At 50.2% G+C, this 20,846-nt stretch overlaps 1 protein-coding gene across 8 annotated transcripts in view; it reads right to left on the minus strand.

Moving 5' to 3' along the window:
* Positions 1–20,846, minus strand: part of LOC139381119 (dedicator of cytokinesis 1) — a 547,069-nt gene that overhangs the window by 437,489 nt on the left and 88,734 nt on the right. For all 8 annotated transcript variants that reach the window (XM_071124416.1, XM_071124412.1, XM_071124414.1 and 5 more), the window contains exons 15-18: positions 11,867–11,965; positions 11,666–11,738; positions 7,391–7,494; positions 5,764–5,947 (exon numbers count right to left, since the gene is read on the minus strand). In XM_071124416.1, coding sequence (XP_070980517.1) covers positions 5,764–5,947; positions 7,391–7,494; positions 11,666–11,738; positions 11,867–11,965 — 460 coding nt within the window. The remainder of the gene's footprint in view (positions 1–5,763; positions 5,948–7,390; positions 7,495–11,665; positions 11,739–11,866; positions 11,966–20,846) is intronic.

Genomic DNA, 20,846 nt, shown 5'->3' on the forward strand with positions numbered 1-20,846 from the left:
GTTAGAGCAGGTAGCCTAGTGGTTAGAGCAGGTAGCCTAGTGGTTAGAGAGTTGGGCCAGTAACCAGCATGTAGCCTAGTGGTTAGAGTGTTGGGCCAGTAACCCGAAAGACTGCTAGATCGAATCCCTGAGCTGACAAGGTCAGTTCAGGTCTGTCCTTCTGCCCCTGAACAAGGCAGTAAACCCACTGTTCCCCTGTAGGTCGTCATTGTAAATAAGAGTGTGATATTAACAGACGTGCCTAGTTAAATAAAGGTTAAATAAAAAATGTATTAATTTAAAAAATCCTAATAACGCCTCCCTTCTCCTCTCTCGGTTCCTCCTCCTCTCCCTGTTCCGCCCCCCCCCCCCCCCCCCCCCCTCTGCTCTCTTCTGATTCATGTACATTTGAGTCATTTAGCAGACGTTCTTATCCAGAGAGACTTACAGTAATGAGTACAAACATTTTCATACTGGTCCCCAGTGGGAATCTAAACCCACAACCCTGTCGTTGCCATGCTCTACCAACTGAGCCCTAAGGGACCCCCTCCTCAAACTCAACCCCTGTCGTTGCCATGCTCTACCAACTGAGCCATAAGGGACCCCCTCCTCAAACTCAACCCCTGCCGTTGCACCATGCTCTACCAACTGAGCCATAAGGGACCCCCTCCTCAAACTCAACCCCTGTCGTTGCACCCTGCTCTACCAACTGAGCCATAAGGGACCCCCTCCTCAAACTCAACCCCTGTCGTTGCCATGCTCTACCAACTGAACCATAAGGGACCCCATCCTCAAACCCAACCCCTGTCATTGTAAGCACCATGCTCTACCAACTGAGCCATAAGGGACCCCCTCCTCAAACTCAACCCCCTCTCATCTTCCTCCTCCTCTCTGTCTGTAACTTGAGTCAATCAAGCTTCTGGACACTGAAGGTGATAAATACCCTGGGTATCAACCTATCAGGGTTCAGTCTTCTGGGTATCAACCTATCTGGGTTCAGTCTTCTGGGTATCCACCTATCAGGGTTCAGTCTTCTGGTCTTATTTAAAACAGGCCTCACCAGGAGTTACAAATCTGTACACCTGCAGCGCCAACACTCAGCAACGATCAGCAAGACAAATGACAGGAGATGAGAATAAATCATCAAGCAGCCAAAGTGGGGTGGATGAGGAGAGGAGAGGAGAGGAGAGGAGGGGAGAGGAGGGGAGAGGAGAGGAGCTCCACAAGGCTCGTACCTCTGTTTATCTGACCACTACAAGTTTAGAGAGGAGGCACTGCAGACGATATCTCTCTCAGGTCATTTCATCTCCCTATTTCTCAAGCTGTCCTCCTGCCTGTGACAAAGTCCCACGACTGCAGTGCCAACCCCCTGGGAAGAGAAGAGACCACAGCCACGTCTCCTCACCAACGCCGTCGGCTCCCAGGGCTGGCGGACACATAACTCTAGCTTAATTAAAAGGAGAGTTTCATCTCAGATGGAAACGGGCTGGGGACTCTGGGATATCCGGGAAGCTGGATGGCTGTCCATAGGGAAGCACATTAAAGATATTTAAACTGAGATGAGGAAGAGGAAATCACTAGTAACACTTCGGAGGGTGTGTAATAGGGGGAGGACGGAGGGTGTGTAGTAGGGGGGAGGGGGGAGGGTGTGTAATAGGGGGGAGGGTGTGTAATAGGGGGAGGACGGAGGGTGTGTAGTAGGGGGGAGGGGGAGGGTGTGTAATAGGGGGAGGACGGAGGGTGTGTAATAGGGGGAGGGGGGAGGGTGTGTAATAGGGGGAGGACGGAGGGTGTGTAATAGGGGGAGGACGGAGGGTGTGTAATAGGGGGAGGGGGGAGGGTGTGTAATAGGGGGAGGACGGAGGGTGTGTAATAGGGGGGAGGACGGAGGGTGTGTAATAGGGGGGAGGTGGGAGGGTGTGTAGTAGGGGGGAGGACGGAGGGTGTGTAATAGGGGGGAGGACGGAGGCTGTGTAATAGGGGGGAGGACAGAGGGTGTGTAATAAGGGGGAGGACGTAGGGTGTGTAATAGGGGGGAGGACGGAGGGTGTGTAATAGGGGGGAGGACGGAGGGTGTGTAATAGGGGGGAGGACGGAGGGTGTGTAATAGGGGGGAGGACGGAGGGTGTGTAAAAGGGGGGAGGACGGAGGGTGTGTAATAGGGGGAGGACGGAGGGTGTGTAATAGGGGGGAGGACGGAGGGTGTGTAATAGGGGGGAGGACGGAGGGTGTGTAATAGGGGGAGGACGGAGGGTGTGTAATAGGGGGGAGGACGGAGGGTGTGTAATAGGGGGGAGGACGGAGGGTGTGTAATAGGGGGGAGGACGGAGGGTGTGTAATAGGGGGGAGGGGGGAGGGTGTGTAATAGGGGGGAGGACGGAGGGTGTGTAATAGGGGGGAGGACGGAGGGTGTGTAATAGGGGGGAGGACGGAGGGTGTGTAATAGGGGGGAGGACGGAGGGTGTGTAATAAGGGGGAGGACGGAGGGTGTGTAATAGGGGGAGGACGGAGGGTGTGTAATAGGGGGGAGGGGGGAGGGTGTGTAATAGGGGGGAGGACGGAGGGTGTGTAATAGGGGGGAGGACGGAGGGTGTGTAATAAGGGGGAGGACGGAGGGTGTGTAATAGGGGGGAGGACGGAGGGTGTGTAATAGGGGGGAGGACGGAGGGTGTGTAATAGGGGGGAGGACGGAGGGTGTGTAATAAGGGGGAGGACGGAGGGTGTGTAATAGGGGGAGGACGGAGGGTGTGTAATAGGGGGGAGGACGGAGGGTGTGTAATAGGGGGAGGACGGAGGGTGTGTAATAGGGGGGAGGACGGAGGGTGTGTAACAGGGGGGAGGACGGAGGGTGTGTAACAGGGGGGAGGACGGAGGGTGTGTAATAGGGGGAGGACGGAGGGTGTGTAATAGGGGGGAGGGGGGAGGGTGTGTAATAGGGGGGAGGACGGAGGGTGTGTAATAGGGGGGAGGACGGAGGGTGTGTAATAGGGGGAGGACGGAGGGTGTGTAATAGGGGGAGGACGGAGGGTGTGTAATAGGGGGGAGGACGGAGGGTGTGTAATAGGGGGAGGACGGATGGTGTGTAATAGGGGGGAGGACGGAGGGTGTGTAATAGGGGGGAGGACGGAGGGTGTGTAATAGGGGGGAGGACGGAGGGTGTGTAATAGGGGGGAGGGGGGAGGGTGTGTAATAGGGGGGAGGGGGGAGGGTGTGTAATAGGGGGAGGACGGAGGGTGTGTAATAGGGGGGAGGACGGAGGGTGTGTAATAGGGGGGAGGGGGGAGGGTGTGTAATAGGGGGGAGGACGGAGGGTGTGTAATAGGGGGGAGGACGGAGGGTGTGTAATAGGGGGGAGGACGGAGGGTGTGTAATAGGGGGGAGGACGGAGGGTGTGTAATAGGGGGGAGGACGGAGGGTGTGTAATAGGGGGGAGGACGGAGGGTGTGTAATAGGGGGAGGACGGAGGGTGTGTAATAGGGGGGAGGACGGAGGGTGTGTAATAAGGGGGAGGACGGAGGGTGTGTAATAGGGGGAGGACGGAGGGTGTGTAATAGGGGGGAGGGGGGAGGGTGTGTAATAGGGGGAGGACGGAGGGTGTGTAATAGGGGGAGGACGGAGGGTGTGTAACAGGGGGGAGGACGGAGGGTGTGTAATAGGGGGGAGGACAGAGGGTGTGTAATAGGGGGGAGGACGGAGGGTGTGTAATAAGGGGGAGGACGGAGGGTGTGTAATAGGGGGGAGGACGGAGGGTGTGTAATAGGGGGGAGGACGGAGGGTGGGTAATAGGGGGGAGGACGGAGGGTGTGTAATAGAGGGGAGGGGGGAGGGTGTGTAATAGGGGGGAGGACGGAGGGTGTGTAATAGGGGGAGGACGGAGGGTGTGTAATAGGGGGGAGGACGGAGGGTGTGTAATAGGGGGGAGGACGGAGGGTGTGCAATAGGGGGAGGACGGAGGGTGTGTAATAGGGGGGAGGACGGAGGGTGTGTAATAAGGGGGAGGACGGAGGGTGTGTAATAGGGGGAGGACGGAGGGTGTGTAATAGGGGGGAGGGGGGAGGGTGTGTAATAGGGGGAGGGGGGAGGGTGTGTAATAGGGGGGAGGACGGAGGGTGTGTAATAGGGGGGAGGACGGAGGGTGTGTAAAACCCCAGACCCCACCTCACACCCCACCTCAGACCCTACCTCCTACCCCAGACCCCACCTCACCGCAGACCCTACCTTCTAACCCAGACCCCACCTCAGACCCTAGTAGAGAGAGAAGAACGTCAGGAGAAACACAGTAGAGAAGGAAGTCAGGAGAAACACAGTAGAGAAGGAAGTCAGGAGAAACACAGTAGAGAAGGAAGTCAGGAGAAACACAGTAGAGAAGAACGTCAGGAGAAACACAGTAGAGAAGGAAGTCAGGAGAAACACAGTAGAGAGAGAAGAACGTCAGGAGAAACACAGTAGAGAGAGAAGGAAGTCAGGAGAAACACAGTAGAGAAGTCAGGAGAAACACAGTAGAGAAGAACATCAGGAGAAACACAGTAGAGAGAGAAGGAAGTCAAGAGAAACACAGTAGAGAAGAACATCAGGAGAAAGCTCTGTCACCATACAGGGAGGGGAAAACAATGCACCCTTGTCTACATCGACACTTCAAATGGCTCCCTATTCGCTAGGGCTCTGGTCAAAAGCAGTGCACTTTATAGGGTGTAGGATGCAGCCTTGTGATATGCAGCAGCCTCTCATTCCTGAGAGAAGAGGTATAGAGAGAGAGAGAGAGGGAGAGAGAGAGAACTGCTGCATATAGCTGCTATGTGACTGGACTGTAATGGAGAGGTACTTAAACAACACTGAGTTGCTTCAATGGCTCCCTGGGAGCATAGCAGAAATTCTCTTTCCTTTAATTCTTCATCTCCACTGTTTCACGTCATCTGAGTCAGAGCGCTCTTTATTCATAATGTGTCTTCATGGTGGGACGGACAGGAAATGGCTGTAGGCTAGTAAAACTATGAATTTAAAGTGCCAAAAGATGGGCTGTTGTAGTCAGTGCCCCAGTCTTTCCCTGGTCTTTGTTCTCATTGCTTCAGTTTTCATCTCCTCTTTGTTCCCATGTTCATCCCGTCTTGTAGCCCAAGACAGATTGAAAACCACCCTAGGGTTTGGTTCATTCTAGGAGAGGAAGCCATGAGCCCAGAAGCCAAGAGTCAAGTTCACAGCAGAAAGCACCAGTCTAACAACACACATTCTATATAGTTATAATGAGGAGTCCAACGGTACAGTTCTAGATGAGGAACATCATGTGCACCAGCTTGGTTGGTAGACAGACAGACAGACAGACAGACAGACAGACAGACAGACAGACAGACAAGACAGACAGACAGACAGACAGACGAGACAGAGAGACAGAGAGACAGAGAGACAGAGAGACAGAGATACAGAAGTAAGGAGGGCTGGAGGGAGAGCGTGAGAGATGGAGAGAGCGAGAGAACGGTGGAGAGAGAGGCACAGCGAGAGAGAGAGAGAGAGAGAGAGAGAGGGAGGGAGACAGAGACAGAGCGAGAGCGAGAGAGAGGGAGAGAGAAGTAAGGAGGGCTGGAGGGAGAGAGATTGGTGGGGGGGAGAGGGAGAAGTAAGGAGGGCTGGAGGGAGAGCGTGAGAGATGGAGAGAGCGAGAGAACGGTGGAGAGAGAACAAAGTAGGGAGGGCTGGAGGGAGAGAGAGGGTAGAGGAGGGAGAGAAGGCTGTAGTGGACTGTAGTGGACTGGAAGGAGAGAGGGCTAGAGGGAGAGAGAGTCTCTTTACCGTTCTGTGTGAGCTTGGTGGAACACACCAGGGTTGCTATCTGGAAGGAGTCCTTGCTGATGGTACAGTTGCCCAGGTTGTGTGTACCCTTCCCTGTAGTGGACAAACCCTTCTCCTCCAACTCCACCTTGGTAGCAGGCAGGTTCAGGTACAGAGACGAGTCCTCCAGCTTCTTAGCCTCCGCCTGGGGGTCGTACAGAATTACACATACACATATACCTGGTCCGTGGTGTTATATGACCTGTATACGCTGAGGTGGTGTTATATGACCTACCCTGTATACGATGAAGTGGTGTTATATTACCTGAATACGATGAGGTGGTGTTATATTACCTACCCTGTATACGATGAGGTGGTGTTATATTACCTGAATACGATGAGGTGGTGTTATATTACCTACCCTGTATACGATGAGGTGGTGTTATATTACCTAACCTGTATACGATGAGGTGGTGTTATATGACCTACCCTGTATACGATGAAGTGGTGTTATATTACCTGAATACGATGAGGTGGTGTTATATTACCTACCCTGTATACGATGAGGTGGTGTTATATTACCTGAATACGATGAGGTGGTGTTATATTACCTACCCTGTATACGATGAGGTGGTGTTATATTACCTGAATACGATGAGGTGGTGTTATATTACCTACCCTGTATACGATGAGGTGGTGTTATATTACCTACCCTGTATACGATGAGGTGGTGTTATATTACCTACCCTGAATACGATGAGGTGGTGTTATATTACCTGTATACGATGAGGTGGTGTTATATTACCTACCCTGTATACGATGAGGTGGTGTTATATTACCTACCCTGTATACGATGAGGTGGTGTTATATTACCTACCCTGTATACGATGAGGTGGTGTTATATTACCTGTATACGATGAGGTGGTGTTATATTACCTGTATACGATGAGGTGGTGTTATATTACCTACCCTGTATACAATGAGGTGGTGTTATATTACCTACCCTGTATACGATGAGGTGGTGTTATATTACCTGTATACGATGAGGTGGTGTTATATTACCTACCCTGTATACGATGAGGTGGTGTTATATTACCTACCCTGTATACGATGAGGTGGTGTTATATTACCTGCCCTGTATACGATGAAGTGGTGTTATATTACCTACCCTGTATACGATGAGGTGGTGTTATATTACCTACCCTGTATACGATGAGGTGGTGTTATATTACCTGTATACGATGAGGTGGTGTTATATTACCTACCCTGTATACGATGAAGTGGTGTTATATTACCTACCCTGTATACGATGAGGTGGTGTTATATTACCTACCCTGTATACGATGAAGTGGTGTTATATTACCTACCCTGTATACGATGAGGTGGTGTTATATTACCTGAATACGATGAGGTGGTGTTATATTACCTACCCTGTATACGATGAGGTGGTGTTATATTACCTACCCTGTATACGATGAGGTGGTGTTATATTACCTGTATACGATGAGGTGGTGTTATATTACCTACCCTGTATACAATGAGGTGGTGTTATATTACCTGTATACGATGAGGTGGTGTTATATTACCTGTATACGATGAGGTGGTGTTATATTACCTGTATACGATGAGGTGGTGTTATATTACCTACCTTGTATACGATGAGATCGTGCTCTCCGTCCCTCAGGGTCGTCCCATCGTACCTCATCAGCTTCACAAACGACAGGGCGAATATCTTCTCCGATTTGTCTTTGGCTGCAGGGGGAGGAAAGGATATAACCAGTTAGAGCCCCACTGAACCAGACAACCAGTTAGAGCCCCGCCCACTGAACCAGACAACCAGTTAGAGCCCCGCCCACTGAACCAGACAACCAATTAGAGCCCCACTGAACCAGACAACCAGTTAGAGCCCCGCCCACTGAACCAGACAACCAGTTAGAGCCCCGCCCACTGAACCAGACAACCAGTTAGAGCCCCGCCCACTGAACCAGACAACCAGTTAGAGCCCCGCCCACTGAACCAGACAACCAGTTAGAGCCCCACTGAACCCGACAACCAGTTAGAGCCCCGCCCACTGAACCAGACAACCAGTTAGAGCCCCGCCCACTGAACCAGACAACCAGTTAGAGCCCCACTGAACCAGACAACCAGTTAGAGCCCCGCCCACTGAACCAGACAACCAGTTAGAGCCCCGCCCACTGAACCAGACAACCAGTTAGAGCCCCGCCCACTGAACCAGACAACCAGTTAGAGCCCCGCCCACTGAACCAGACAACCAGTTAGAGCCCCGCCCACTGAACCAGACAACCAGTTAGAGCCCCGCCCACTGAACCAGACAACCAGTTAGAGCCCCGCCCACTGAACCAGACAACCAGTTAGAGCCCCGCCCACTGAACCAGACAACCAATTAGAGCCCCACTGAACCAGACAACCAGTTAGAGCCCCGCCCACTGAACCAGACAACCAGTTAGAGCCCCGCCCACTGAACCAGACAACCAGTTAGAGCCCCACCCACTGAACCAGACAACCAGTTAGAGCCCCGCCCACTGAACCAGACAACCAGTTAGAGCCCCGCCCACTGAACCAGACAACCAGTTAGAGCCCCGCCCACTGAACCAGACAACCAGTTAGAGCCCCACCCACTGAACCAGACAACCAGTTAGAGCCCCGCCCACTGAACCAGACAACCAGTTAGAGCCCCGCCCACTGAACCAGACAACCAGTTAGAGCCCCGCCCACTGAACCAGACAACCAGTTAGAGCCCAGGCCCACTCAACCAGACAACCAGAACACAACACACATGAATCATACACTATCCCATCCTCAGTCAGGACACATAGGAGGAGTCCAATAATCTGAACTGCAATAATTGTGTTGTATCCAGTCCATATGGCAGAGTGTATTTGCGCTACATCTTCGCTACACTATCCCCAGGGAGAATGATGTCAGCACACTGTATATTCAGACCAGACCCTGAGGGTACCACATAGACAATAGAACAGTATTTGTGAAGCAGCCTCCGTGTGGGTCCTATATAAACCGAGAGGAGAGTAACGGCTGTGTCCGGTTAAGTTTAACGTCGGATGGGACCGAATACATCACCATCACAGATCAACAAGCTCAAATTTACGTGACGTTCAGGAGCGTGATTCACCGGGAGCGTCTGGTGCATTCAATCTGTATAAATCAACTTATTGGTTTTCTGCCCCGTAGCCTGGTGCGGTGAATAATCGCTCTGCTCGCTGGACTGGAAGACAACCAATAGAAAGATAGAAGAGGACTACGGTATGTATGCTGCGGAATCAGGAGAGGAGTGGATTCACTACGCAATGACTTCCATCAGACACAAACACAGAGTCACAGATTAAAACAGCTGGGAGTCAGTGGATTATTTTGTCCAGAAACCTGTACATCTCCGCTGTTCACTGACCTAGAATGAACCCTCTGAAATGTACTCTCTCTCTCTCTCTCTCTCTCCTATACACTGAATGATAACATCGTCCCCAACAGGTGAATAGGGCAGGACGGGAAATATCAGCCATTAAACATGCCTCAGGTAATCATCCAACCTGAGCCAGAAAGTCAAGGCAATTAACTATACTGAAGGAAAATTATTTAAAAACGCAACATGCAACAATTTATAGGATTTGACTGAATTACAGTTAAAAGAAGGAACATTGTCCATTTAAATAAATTAATTAGACCCTAATCTATGGATTTCACTTGACTGGGCAGGTGCACAGCCTGACTGGCTGGCTGAGTGACTGACTGGCTGGCTGAGTGACTGACTGGCTGGCTGGCTGAGTGACTGACTGGCTGGCTGACTGACTGACTGGCTGGCTGAGTGACTGACTGAGTGGCTGACTGACTGTCTGGGTGGCTGGCTGGCTGAGTGACTGACTGGCTGACTGGCTGGCTGGCTGGCTGGCTGAGTGTATGAGAAGTAAACCGTGCTAGAGGATTAGTCTTTGCTGAAGCCCACAACAGTGTGTGTGTGTGTGTCAATGCTGAAGGAGAGGACGGATAGCTTCACCCTAAATACAGCACGTTTCAAACAGACAACCCCCAGTCCAGGCTGTCTGGACCTGCTAATTGATCGTTTTGCATACGGCCGCCTCTCCCAGCTCCTCTTGGCTGGACTAACCGATAATACACCATGAGGCGAGCAGATGGAGCAACAAGACTGCCAGGACAGGCTTCCTCAGCCCTGTTCCACACCCATAAACGTTAAAAACACTAGCAAAAATAAATACATACATTTAGAATGCAGTCCCTTCAGCCAGGCGGACGCCTTTCCCAACATACAAATGAGCAGTTACAGGCATTTAATTCTGCCAGCCCAGGCCCTCCAACAGCCAGCCTTGGCCCCACCGACAGCCAGCCTTGGCCCCACCGACAGCCAGCCTTGGCCCCACCGACAGCCAGCCTTGGGCCCACCGACAGCCAGCCTTGGCCCCACCGACAGCCAGCACGGGCCCACCGACAGCCAGCCTTGGGCCCACCGACAGCCAGCCTTGGGCCCTCCGACAGCCAGCCCGGGCCCCACCGACAGCCAGCCTTGGGCCCACCGACAGCCAGCCTTGGGCCCACCGACAGCCAGCCTTGGGCCCACCGACAGCCAGCCTTGGGCCCACCGACAGCCAGCCTTGGGCCCACCGACAGCCAGCCTTGGGCCCACCGACAGCCAGCCTTGGGCCCACCGACAGCCAGCGCGGGCCCAACGACAGCCAGCCTGGGATCACCGACAGCCAGCCTTGGGCCCACTGACAGCCAGCCTTGGGCCCACCGACAGCCAGCACGGGCCCACCGACAGCCAGCCTTGGGCCCACCGACAGCCAGCACGGGCCCACCGACAGCCAGCCTTGGGCCCACCGACAGCCAGCTCGGGATCAACGACAGCCAGCCAGGGATCAACGACAGCCAGCATGGGATCAACGACAACCAGGCCGGCCATTCCAACAGAATAACATGAATCTCATCTATGTAGGGGAATTTCATTCCAGAATTAAAGTGACACAGGGTGAACTGTATAGTAAGTGTTATGACCAGGGCATGTGTCCTAAATGGCCTCCTGATCCCTATGAGTGCCAGGATGTAGGGCCAGGACCCAGTCTGCTTGACTTGGACAACTGGGGACAGGTTAGGAGCCAATTGCTTAGTATTTATGAATTCATTGTCTGAATAATTGTATGAATTTACATTTGTGCTCGTAGCCTAGTGGTCTAAATTATGAATTTATATTTGTGCTCATGGCCTAGGGTGGTCTAGTGGTCCATGAATTTATATTTGTGCTTGTGGCCTAGTGATCTAAGTTCCCTCCATCTTTCCCCACTGTCACCCTCTCTCCATCTTTCCCCACTGTCATCCTCTCTCCATCTTTCCCCACTGTCATCCTCTCTCCATCTTTCCCCACTGTCATCCTCTCCATCTTTCCCCACTGTCACCCCCTCTCCATCTTTCCCCACTGTCATCCTCTCCATCTTTCCCCACTGTCATCCTCTCCATCTTTCCCCACTGTCACCCCCTCTCCATCTTTCCCCACTGTCACCCTCTCCATCTTTCCCCACTATCATCCTCTCTCCATCTTTCCCCACTGTCACCCTCTCTCCATCTTTCCCCACTGTCACCCTCTCTCCATCTCTTCCTACTGTCATCCTCTCTCCATCTTTCCCCACTGTCACCCTCTCCATCTTTCCCCACTGTCACCCTCTCCATCTTTCCCCACTGTCACCCTCTCTCCATCTTTCCCCACTGTCATCCTCTCCATCTTTCCCCACTGTCACCCCCTCTCCATATTTCCCCACTGTCATCCTCTCTTCATCTCTTCCCACTGTCACCCCCTCTCCATCTCTTCCCACTGCCATCCTCTCTATCTCAGGTAAATAAAGTCAGAAAATACCTTAAAAACATTCACATTTGTACTTACATTCTTGAGATGATCGGTGACGGAAGGTGAATCGCAGGTGACTTCGGTTCACGTCTTCAATAGGGATGGCAACCTTGAGGTTCAACAGTAAGAGGAGACAGACAGCTAAATGAAACTCAATGCATCTCAAATTAAAGTACACACATGTACACACACACACACACACACTCACAAAAACACAAGGGTATAAGACAGACAAACCTTGATGGTTTCAAACCAGCGTGGCTGTTTGATCTGGTAGTAGATGACAGACTTGTACTCCAAGATGCCCTCGTCTCCAGCACCAGGGAACATCACATTCTGAAAGAGAGAGAGAGAAAGGTGGAAATGGAGAGTGAATTTTAATATAATAATAAATACCATTTAGCAGAAGCTTTAATCCAAAGCAACTTAAAGTTATCCGTACATTTTACATAAGGGTGGTCCCGGGAATCAAACCACTATACTGTAAAACCCATGTTCTACTAACTGACCTACAGAGGACCATGTTCTACTAACTGAACTACAGAGGACCATGTTCTACTAACTGAACTACAGAGGACCTGGAGCCATGTTCTACTAACTGAACTACAGAGGACCTGGAGCCATGTTCTACTAACAACTACAGAAGACCATGTTCTACTAACTGAACTACAGAGGACCGTGTTCTACTAACTGAACTACAGAGGACCGTGTTCTACTAACTGAACTACAGAGGACCGTGTTCTACTAACTGAACTACAGAGGACCGTGTTCTACTAACTGAACTACAGAGGACCGTGTTCTACTAACTGAACTACAGAGGACCGTGTTCTACTAACTGAACTACAGAGGACCGTGTTCTACTAACTGAACTACAGAGGACCGTGTTCTACTAACTGAACTACAGAGGACCGTGTTCTACTAACTGAACTACAGAGGACCGTGTTCTACTAACTGAACTACAGAGGACCGTGTTCTACTAACTGAACTACAGAGGACCATGTTCTACTAACTGAACTACAGAGGACCATGTTCTACTAACTGACCTACAGAGGACCATGTTCTACTAACTGACCTACAGAGGACCATGTTCTACTAACTGACCTACAGAGGACCATGTTCTACTAACTGACCTACAGAGGACCATGTTCTACTAACTGACCTACAGAGGACCATGTTCTACTAACTGAACTACAGAGGACCATGTTCTACTAACTGACCTACAGAGGACCATGTTCTACTAACTGAACTACAGAGGACCATGTTCTACTAACTGAACTACAGAGGACCATGTTCTACTAACTGACCTACAGAGGACCATGTTCTACTAACTGACCTACAGAGGACCATGTTCTACTAACAGACCTACAGAGGACCATGTTCTACTAACTGACCTACAGAGGACCATGTTCTACTAACTGAACTACAGAGGACCATGTTCTACTAACTGACCTACAGAGGACCATGTTCTACTAACTGACCTATAGAGGCCCTGGGGCCAGTATCATCAGCTTAAGGCTGTGTTAATATAAAGCAGGAACTCCAACCAGTCTGTCCACCAACCCAAGTCCCCAGAACACCCTGCTTAATTAGAAAGAAATTAGAAATTAAATATTAAACTGACCACTGCTGCGTGTGCGTGTGTGCGTTGTGTGCGGTGTGTGTGTGTACATGTGTTGCTGGAGAGACCAGCTGGTGCTCCTGGTCCAGACAAGTCATTATCTTTCCCCAGTGGATCCCTGTGGTGGGTCAGGGCCTCGCTGTAAACCACTATGCCCTACCTGGTCGGCGAGGGTGGGAGGGAGGGAGGGGAGTAAGGGAGGAGAGGGAGGGAGGAAGGAACGGAGGGAGGGAGGGAGGGAGATTCATATATGATTCTCTATCAACCAGGTCAGTGGTCCCTCAACCTCCTCCACACACACACACACACACACACACACACACACACACACACACACACACACACACACACACACACACACACACACACACACACACACACACACACACACACACACACACACACACACACACACACACACGTTACTTACAAGAGTATTCATTTTTTACAAAGACATAATATAAACAGACAGCATTAGGCCTCTAGTAACAACAAAGACATAATATAAACATACAGCAGTAGGCCTCTAGTAACAACAAAGACATAATATAAACATACAGCAGTAGGCCTCTAGTAACAACAAAGACATAATATAAACATACAGCAGTAGGCCTCTAGTAACAACAAAGACATAATATAAACAGACAGCAGTAGGCCTCTAGTAACAACAAAGACATAATATAAACATACAGCAGTAGGCCTCTAGTAACAACAAAGACATAATATAAACAGACAGCAGTAGGCCTCTAGTAACAACAAAGACATAATATAAACAGACAGCAGTAGGCCTCTATTAACAACAAAGACATAATATAAACAGACAGCAGTAGGCCTCTATTAACAACAAAGACATAATATAAACAGACAACAGTAGGCCTCTATTAACAACAAAGACATAATATAAACAGACAACAGTAGGCCTCTATTAACTTCTTGATTCTACTTGAGACGCATATGTCTCAAGTAGGCACCTGGAAATGCAAATGCGCTACGCTAAATGCTAAATGTACTCGTTAAAACTCAAACCTTGATCAAAATTCACAAGCAGGGTATTGAATTAAAGCTACACTCGTTGTGAACCTAGCCAACAAGTCAGATTTTTAAAATGCTTTTCGGCGAAAGCATGAGAAGGTATTATCTGATAGCATGCACCACCTCAAAATGCCTGAATGCGACGTAAACAAAGACTCTGCTTATCCGACGCAGCACAAAACGCAGAAATAAAATATAAAACATTCATTACCTTTGACGAGCTTCTTTCTTGGCACTCCTATATGCCCCATAAACATCACTATTGGGTCTTTTTTTCGTTTAAATCGGTCCATATATACCCAAAATAGCTTTCTATGGAAGCTGTGTCATTCAGAAAAAAACATCGTTTTTAAACGCTGCGTCATTTTTTAAAATTAAAAAAGTTGACGATAAACTTTCACAAAACACTTCGAAATCCTTTTGTAATCCAACTTTAGGTATTAGTAAACGTTTATAATCTATCAAAATGATTACAGGGCTCCTCGTCTGCAAATCAATGGCTGCCAATGTCCACATTTACAGCGTCCTGGTGGAGACTGGAAGAAACGGAAGCCAGATAGTTGGATTTTCCAACAAAAAATTCAATTGAAAATGACGACAATGGCGACATCGTGTGGAATTTGTATGAATTGCATGCAGGTCGATATTAAATTTTGTCCTCTTTTAACAACCCATGAAAGTGACTTATGGAAATTATTTTTAGCTTTCAGAGAGCAGTTTTTCTTGCGTTTTTCAATGAAACACACGATCTGTTATAGTCACAGCCGTGATTTAACCAGTTTTAGAAACTTCAGAGTGTTTTCTATCCACACATACTAATCATATGCGTATACTATATTCCTGGCATGAGTAGCAGGACGCTGAAAAGTTGCGCGATTTTTAACAGAATGTTCGAAAAAGGAGGGGGTAGAAGTAACAACAAAGACATAATATAAACAGACAGCAGTAGGCCACAGTAACAACAAAGACATAATATAAACAGACAGCAGTAGGCCTCTATTAACAACAAAAATGATGATCTGTGACATCGTAGCCTACCAGGATAGACCATGACATTCTGAATGTTAAGAAAACAACCATTTCATGACAGTTTTTATTCAAATGAGGTACCGGTAGCCTACACACGCCTAGCTGGTTGTTATCGTCAGTCAGTCAGAGGAACCGCAGTCAGTCAGAGGAACCGCAGTCAGCAGGAGGAACCGCAGTCAGCAGGAGGAACCGCAGTCAGTCAGAGGCACCGCGGTCAGTCAGAGGCACCGCAGTCAGTCAGAGGCACCGCAGTCAGTCAGAGGCACCGCAGTCAGTCAGAGGCACCGCAGTCAGTCAGAGGCACCGCAGTCAGTCAGAGGCACCGCAGTCAGTCAGAGGCACCGCAGTCAGTCAGAGGCACCGCAGTCAGTCAGAGGCACCGCAGTCAGTCAGAGGCACCGCAGTCAGTCAGAGGCACCGCAGTCAGTCAGAGGCACCGCAGTCAGTCAGAGGCACCGCAGTCAGTCAGAGGCACCGCAGTCAGTCAGAGGCACCGCAGTCAGTCAGAGGCACCGCAGTCAGTCAGAGGCACCGCAGTCAGTCAGATGCACCGCAGTCAGTCAGAGGCACCGCAGTCAGTCAGAGGCACCGCAGTCAGTCAGAGGCACCACAGTCAGTCAGAGGAACCACAGTCAGTCAGAGGAACCACAGTCAGTCAGAGGCACCACAGTCAGTCAGAGGCACCACAGTCAGTCAGAGGCACCACAGTCAGTCAGAGGAACCACAGTCAGTCAGAGGAACCACAGTCAGTCAGAGGAACCACAGTCAGTCAGAGGCACCACAGTCAGAGGCACCACAGTCAGAGGCACCACAGTCAGAGGCACCATGTGTAGCAAGGGGAAGTAGGAGATTTATAAATCACTGATAAATGGAATTACAATGACGGAATGAAGTTGTCGTAGACAAGGACGTGGAATGTAGCAAAATATCCCCAATTAGCCTTGCAATGTTAGCTAGCTAGTTAGCTGGCTCATGTAGCTAGCTTGTTTCTTTACATGGATTTGATGCAGTCAAGACGGGCACTACCAAATGGTACGATAGATAACCTACGACAGCAACAAGGTCGTCCTACAGCCGCAGGTGATCGATCGTAACATTGTTTGTGGTGGTTGTGTTAATGTGTCGAGTTAACAACAGGGGGGCAAGTTGACCTGACATTGCTTCCTGTCCAGTGGGTATAACAGAGGTGAAGAACAAGGCTGCTCAGGTAGTCTTCAAATGCCTGTCATTTCCTGTGCAAAAGGAGGAGAATGTAATTTCCTCTGTGTGAGAGGAGGAGAATGTCATTTCCTCTGTGTGAGAGGAGAATGTTGTTGTATTGTGTGAATATACAGCGGCAAGATAAAGTATGTGAACCCTTTGGGATTACCTGGATTACCTGGATTTATGCATAGATTAGTCACCAAATCTGATCATCTAGTCACAACAACAGACAAACACAGTGTGCTTAAACTAATAACACACAACACACCAAAAAACTAATAACACACAACACACCAAAAATTCAAATTATTGTATTGTTCTTGTCTATATTGAATACATCATTAAAACATTCAGAGTGTAGGTTGGAAAAAGTATGTGAACCTCCTAGGCTAATGACTTCTCCAAAAGCTAATTGGAGTCAGGAGTCAGTTAACCTGGAGTCCAATCAATGAGATGAGATTGGAGATGTTGGTTAGAGCTGCCTAGAAGTATAAAAAACACTCACAAAATGTTAGTTTGCTATTCACAAGAAGCATTGCCTGATGTGACCCATGCCTCAAACAAAAGAGACCTCAGAAAACCTAAGATGAAGAATTGTTGACTTGCATAAAGCTGGAAAGGGTTATAAAAGTATCTCTAAAAGCCTTGACGTTCATCAGTCCACGCTAAGACAAATTGTTGCCGTCCTGCAAACATGACTGCAAGAGCACAGCGCAGAATGTTCAATGAAGTTAAGAAGAATCCTAGAGTGTCAGCTAAAGACTTACAGAAATCTCTGGAACATGCTAACATCTCTGTTGACGAGTCTACGATACTTAAAACACTAAGGGATATGGTGTAGGGGGTCTGGGCTACAGGATATCAGACCCAGAGAGATGGGAGGGATATGGTGTGGGGGGTCTGGGCTACAGGATATCAGACCCAGAGAGATGGGAGGGATATCAGACCCAGAGAAACTGGAGGGATATGGTGTGGGGGGTCTGGGCTACAGGATATCAGACCCAGAGAGATGGGAGGGATATGGTGTGAGGGGTCTGGGCTACAGGATATCAGACCCAGAGAGATGGGAGGGATATCAGCCCCAGAGAGATGGGAGGGATATCAGACCCAGAGAGATGGGAGGGATATCAGACCCAGAGAGATGGGAGAGATATAGTGTGAGGGGTCTGGGCTACAGGATATCAGACCCAGAGAGATGTGAGGGATATGGTGTGAGGGGTCTGGGCTACAGGATATCAGACCCAGAGAGATGGGAGGGATATGGTGTGAGGGGTCTGGGCTACAGGATATCAGACCCAGAGAGATGGGAGGGATATGGTGTGAGGGGTCTGGGCTACAGGATATCAGACCCAGAGAGATGGGAGGGATATGGTGTGGGGGGGTCTGGGCTACAGGATATCAGACCCAGAGAGATGGGATGGATATGGTGTGAGGGGTCTGGGCTACAGGATATCAGACCCAGAGAGATGGGAGGGATATGATGTGGGGGGTCTGGGCTACAGGATATCAGACCCAGAGAGATGGGAGGGATATAGTGTGGGGGTCTGGGCTACAGGATATCAGACCCAGAGAGACGGGAGGGATATCAGACCCAGAGAGATGGGAGGGATATGATGTGGGGGGTCTGGGCTGCAGGATATCAGACCCAGAGAGATGGGAGAGATATCAGACCCAGAGAGACGGGGGGGATATCAGATAGCTGACGATGAGATGGGTTGGGAGGAGCCTGCTGGCTAGCACTGTGTAACACTGTAGCATTGATGGGATGGGAGGAGCCTGCTGGCTAGCACTGTGTAATACTGTAGCATTGATGGGATGGGAGGAGCCTGCTGGCTAGCACTGTGTAACACTGTAGCATTGATGGGATGGGAGGAGCCTGTTGGCTAGCACTGTGTAACACTGTAGCATTGATGGGATGGGAGGAGCCTGCTGGCTAGCACTGTGTAACACTGTAGCATTGATGGGATGGGAGGAGCCTGCTGGCTAGCACTGTGTAACACTGTAGCATTGATGGGATGGGAGGAGCCTGCTGGCTAGCACTGTGTAATAATGTAGCATTGATGGGATGGGAGGAGCCTGCTGCTAGCACTGTGTAACACTGTAGCATTGATGGGATGGGAGGAGCCTGCTGGCTAGCACTGTGTAACACTGTAGCATTGATGGGATGGGAGGAGCCTGCTGGCTAGCACTGTGTAACACTGTAGCATTGATGGGATGGGAGGAGCCTGCTGGCTAGCACTGTGTAACACTGTAGCATTGATGGGATGGGAGGAGCCTGCTGGCTAGCACTGTGTAACGCTGTAGCATTGATGGGATGGGAGGAGCCTGCTGGCTAGCACTGTGTAACACTGTAGCATTGATGGGATGGGAGGAGCCTGCTGGCTAGCACTGTGTAACACTGTAGCATTGATGGGATGGGAGGAGCCTGCTGGCTAGCACTGTGTAACACTGTAGCGTTGATGGGATGGGAGGAGCCTGCTGGCTAGCACTGTGTAACGCTGTAGCATTGATGGGATGGGAGGAGCCTGCTGGCTAGCACTGTGTAACACTGTAGCATTGATGGGATGGGAGGAGCCTGCTGGCTAGCACTGTGTAACACTGTAGCATTGATGGGATGGGAGGAGCCTGCTGGCTAGCACTGTGTAACACTGTAGCATTGATGGGATGGGAGGAGCCTGCTGGCTAGCACTGTGTAATACTGTAGCATTGATGGGATGGGAGGAGCCTGCTGGCTAGCACTGTGTAATACTGTAGCATTGATGGGATGGGAGGCGCCTGCTGGCTAGCACTGTGTAATACTGTAGCATTGATGGGATGGGAGGAGCCTGCTGGCTAGCACTGTGTAATACTGTAGCATTGATGGGATGGGAGGAGCCTGCTGGCTAGCACTGTGTAACACTGTAGCATTGATGGGATGGGAGGAGCCTGCTGGCTAGCACTGTGTAACACAGTATCATTGATGGGATGGGAGGAGCCTGCTGGCTAGCACTGTGTAACACTGTAGCATTGATGGGATGGGAGGAGCCTGCTGGCTAGCACTGTGTAACGCTGTAGCATTGATGGGATGGGAGGAGCCTGCTGGCTAGCACTGTGTAACCCTGTAGCGTTGATGGGATGGGAGGAGCCTGCTGGCTAGCACTGTGTAACGCTGTAGCATTGATGGGATGGGAGGAGCCTGCTGGCTAGCACTGTGTAACACTGTAGCATTGATGGGATGGGAGGAGCCTGCTGGCTAGCACTGTGTAACACTGTAGCATTGCTGGGATAGGAGGAGCCTGCTGGCTAGCACTGTGTAACACTGTAGCATTGATGGTATGGGAGGAGCCTGCTGGCTAGCACTGTGTAACACTGTAGCATTGATGGGATGGGAGGAGCCTGCTGGCTAGCACTGTGTAATACTGTAGCATTGATGGGATGGGAGGAGCCTGCTGGCTAGCACTGTGTAATACTGTAGCATTGATGGGATGGGAGGAGCCTACTGGCTAGCACTGTGTAATACTGTAGCATTGATGGGATGGGAGGAGCCTGCTGGCTAGCACTGTGTAACACTGTAGCATTGCTGGGATGGGAGGAGCCTGCTGGCTAGCACTGTGTAATACTGTAGCATTGCTGGGATGGGAGGAGCCTGCTGGCTAGCACTGCTGGCTAGCCTGCTGGCTAGCACTGTGTAACACTGTAGCGACAAAAACATTAGGAACACCTGCACTTTCCATGACAGACTAACCAGGTGAAAGCTGTGACCCCTTATTGACGTCACTTGTTAAATCCACTTCAATCAGTGTAGATGAAGGGGAGGAGACGGGTTAAAGAAGGATGGTCATTTGTCTGGCGTTCACAAACAATCAGGGACATTTCTGTTTGAAAGTGCTTTTTGGAGAATTGATGGACGACAGTAAGCTGATAGCCAAGCACTGAGAAATAGCAGTCAGGTCCGGTCAGCACTCTTAAATCACAGGGTTTGGCTCTCCTCAGAGCTGAACTACAGCAGGTCAAACCTCTAGAACACGGACCACGAGGTGGACAGAACTTTCCCCAGTGAGAGCTGAACTACAGCAGGTCAAACCTCTAGAAAACGGACCACGAGGTGGACAGAACTTTCCCCAGTGAGAGCTGAACTACAGCAGGTCAAACCTCTAGAAAACGGACCACGAGGTGGACAGAACTTTCCTCAGAGCTGAACTACAGCAGGTCAAACCTCTAGAAAACGGACCGCGAGGTGGACAGAACTTTCCTCAGAGCTGAACTACAGCAGGTCAAACCTCTAGAAAACGGACTGCGAGGTGGACAGAACTTTCCCCAGAGAGTGCTGAACTACAGCAGGTCAAACCTCTTGAA

The sequence above is a fragment of the Oncorhynchus clarkii genome, chromosome 23 (genome assembly GCF_045791955.1).
Source record: "Oncorhynchus clarkii lewisi isolate Uvic-CL-2024 chromosome 23, UVic_Ocla_1.0, whole genome shotgun sequence".
Classification (NCBI taxonomy): domain Eukaryota; kingdom Metazoa; phylum Chordata; class Actinopteri; order Salmoniformes; family Salmonidae; genus Oncorhynchus; species Oncorhynchus clarkii.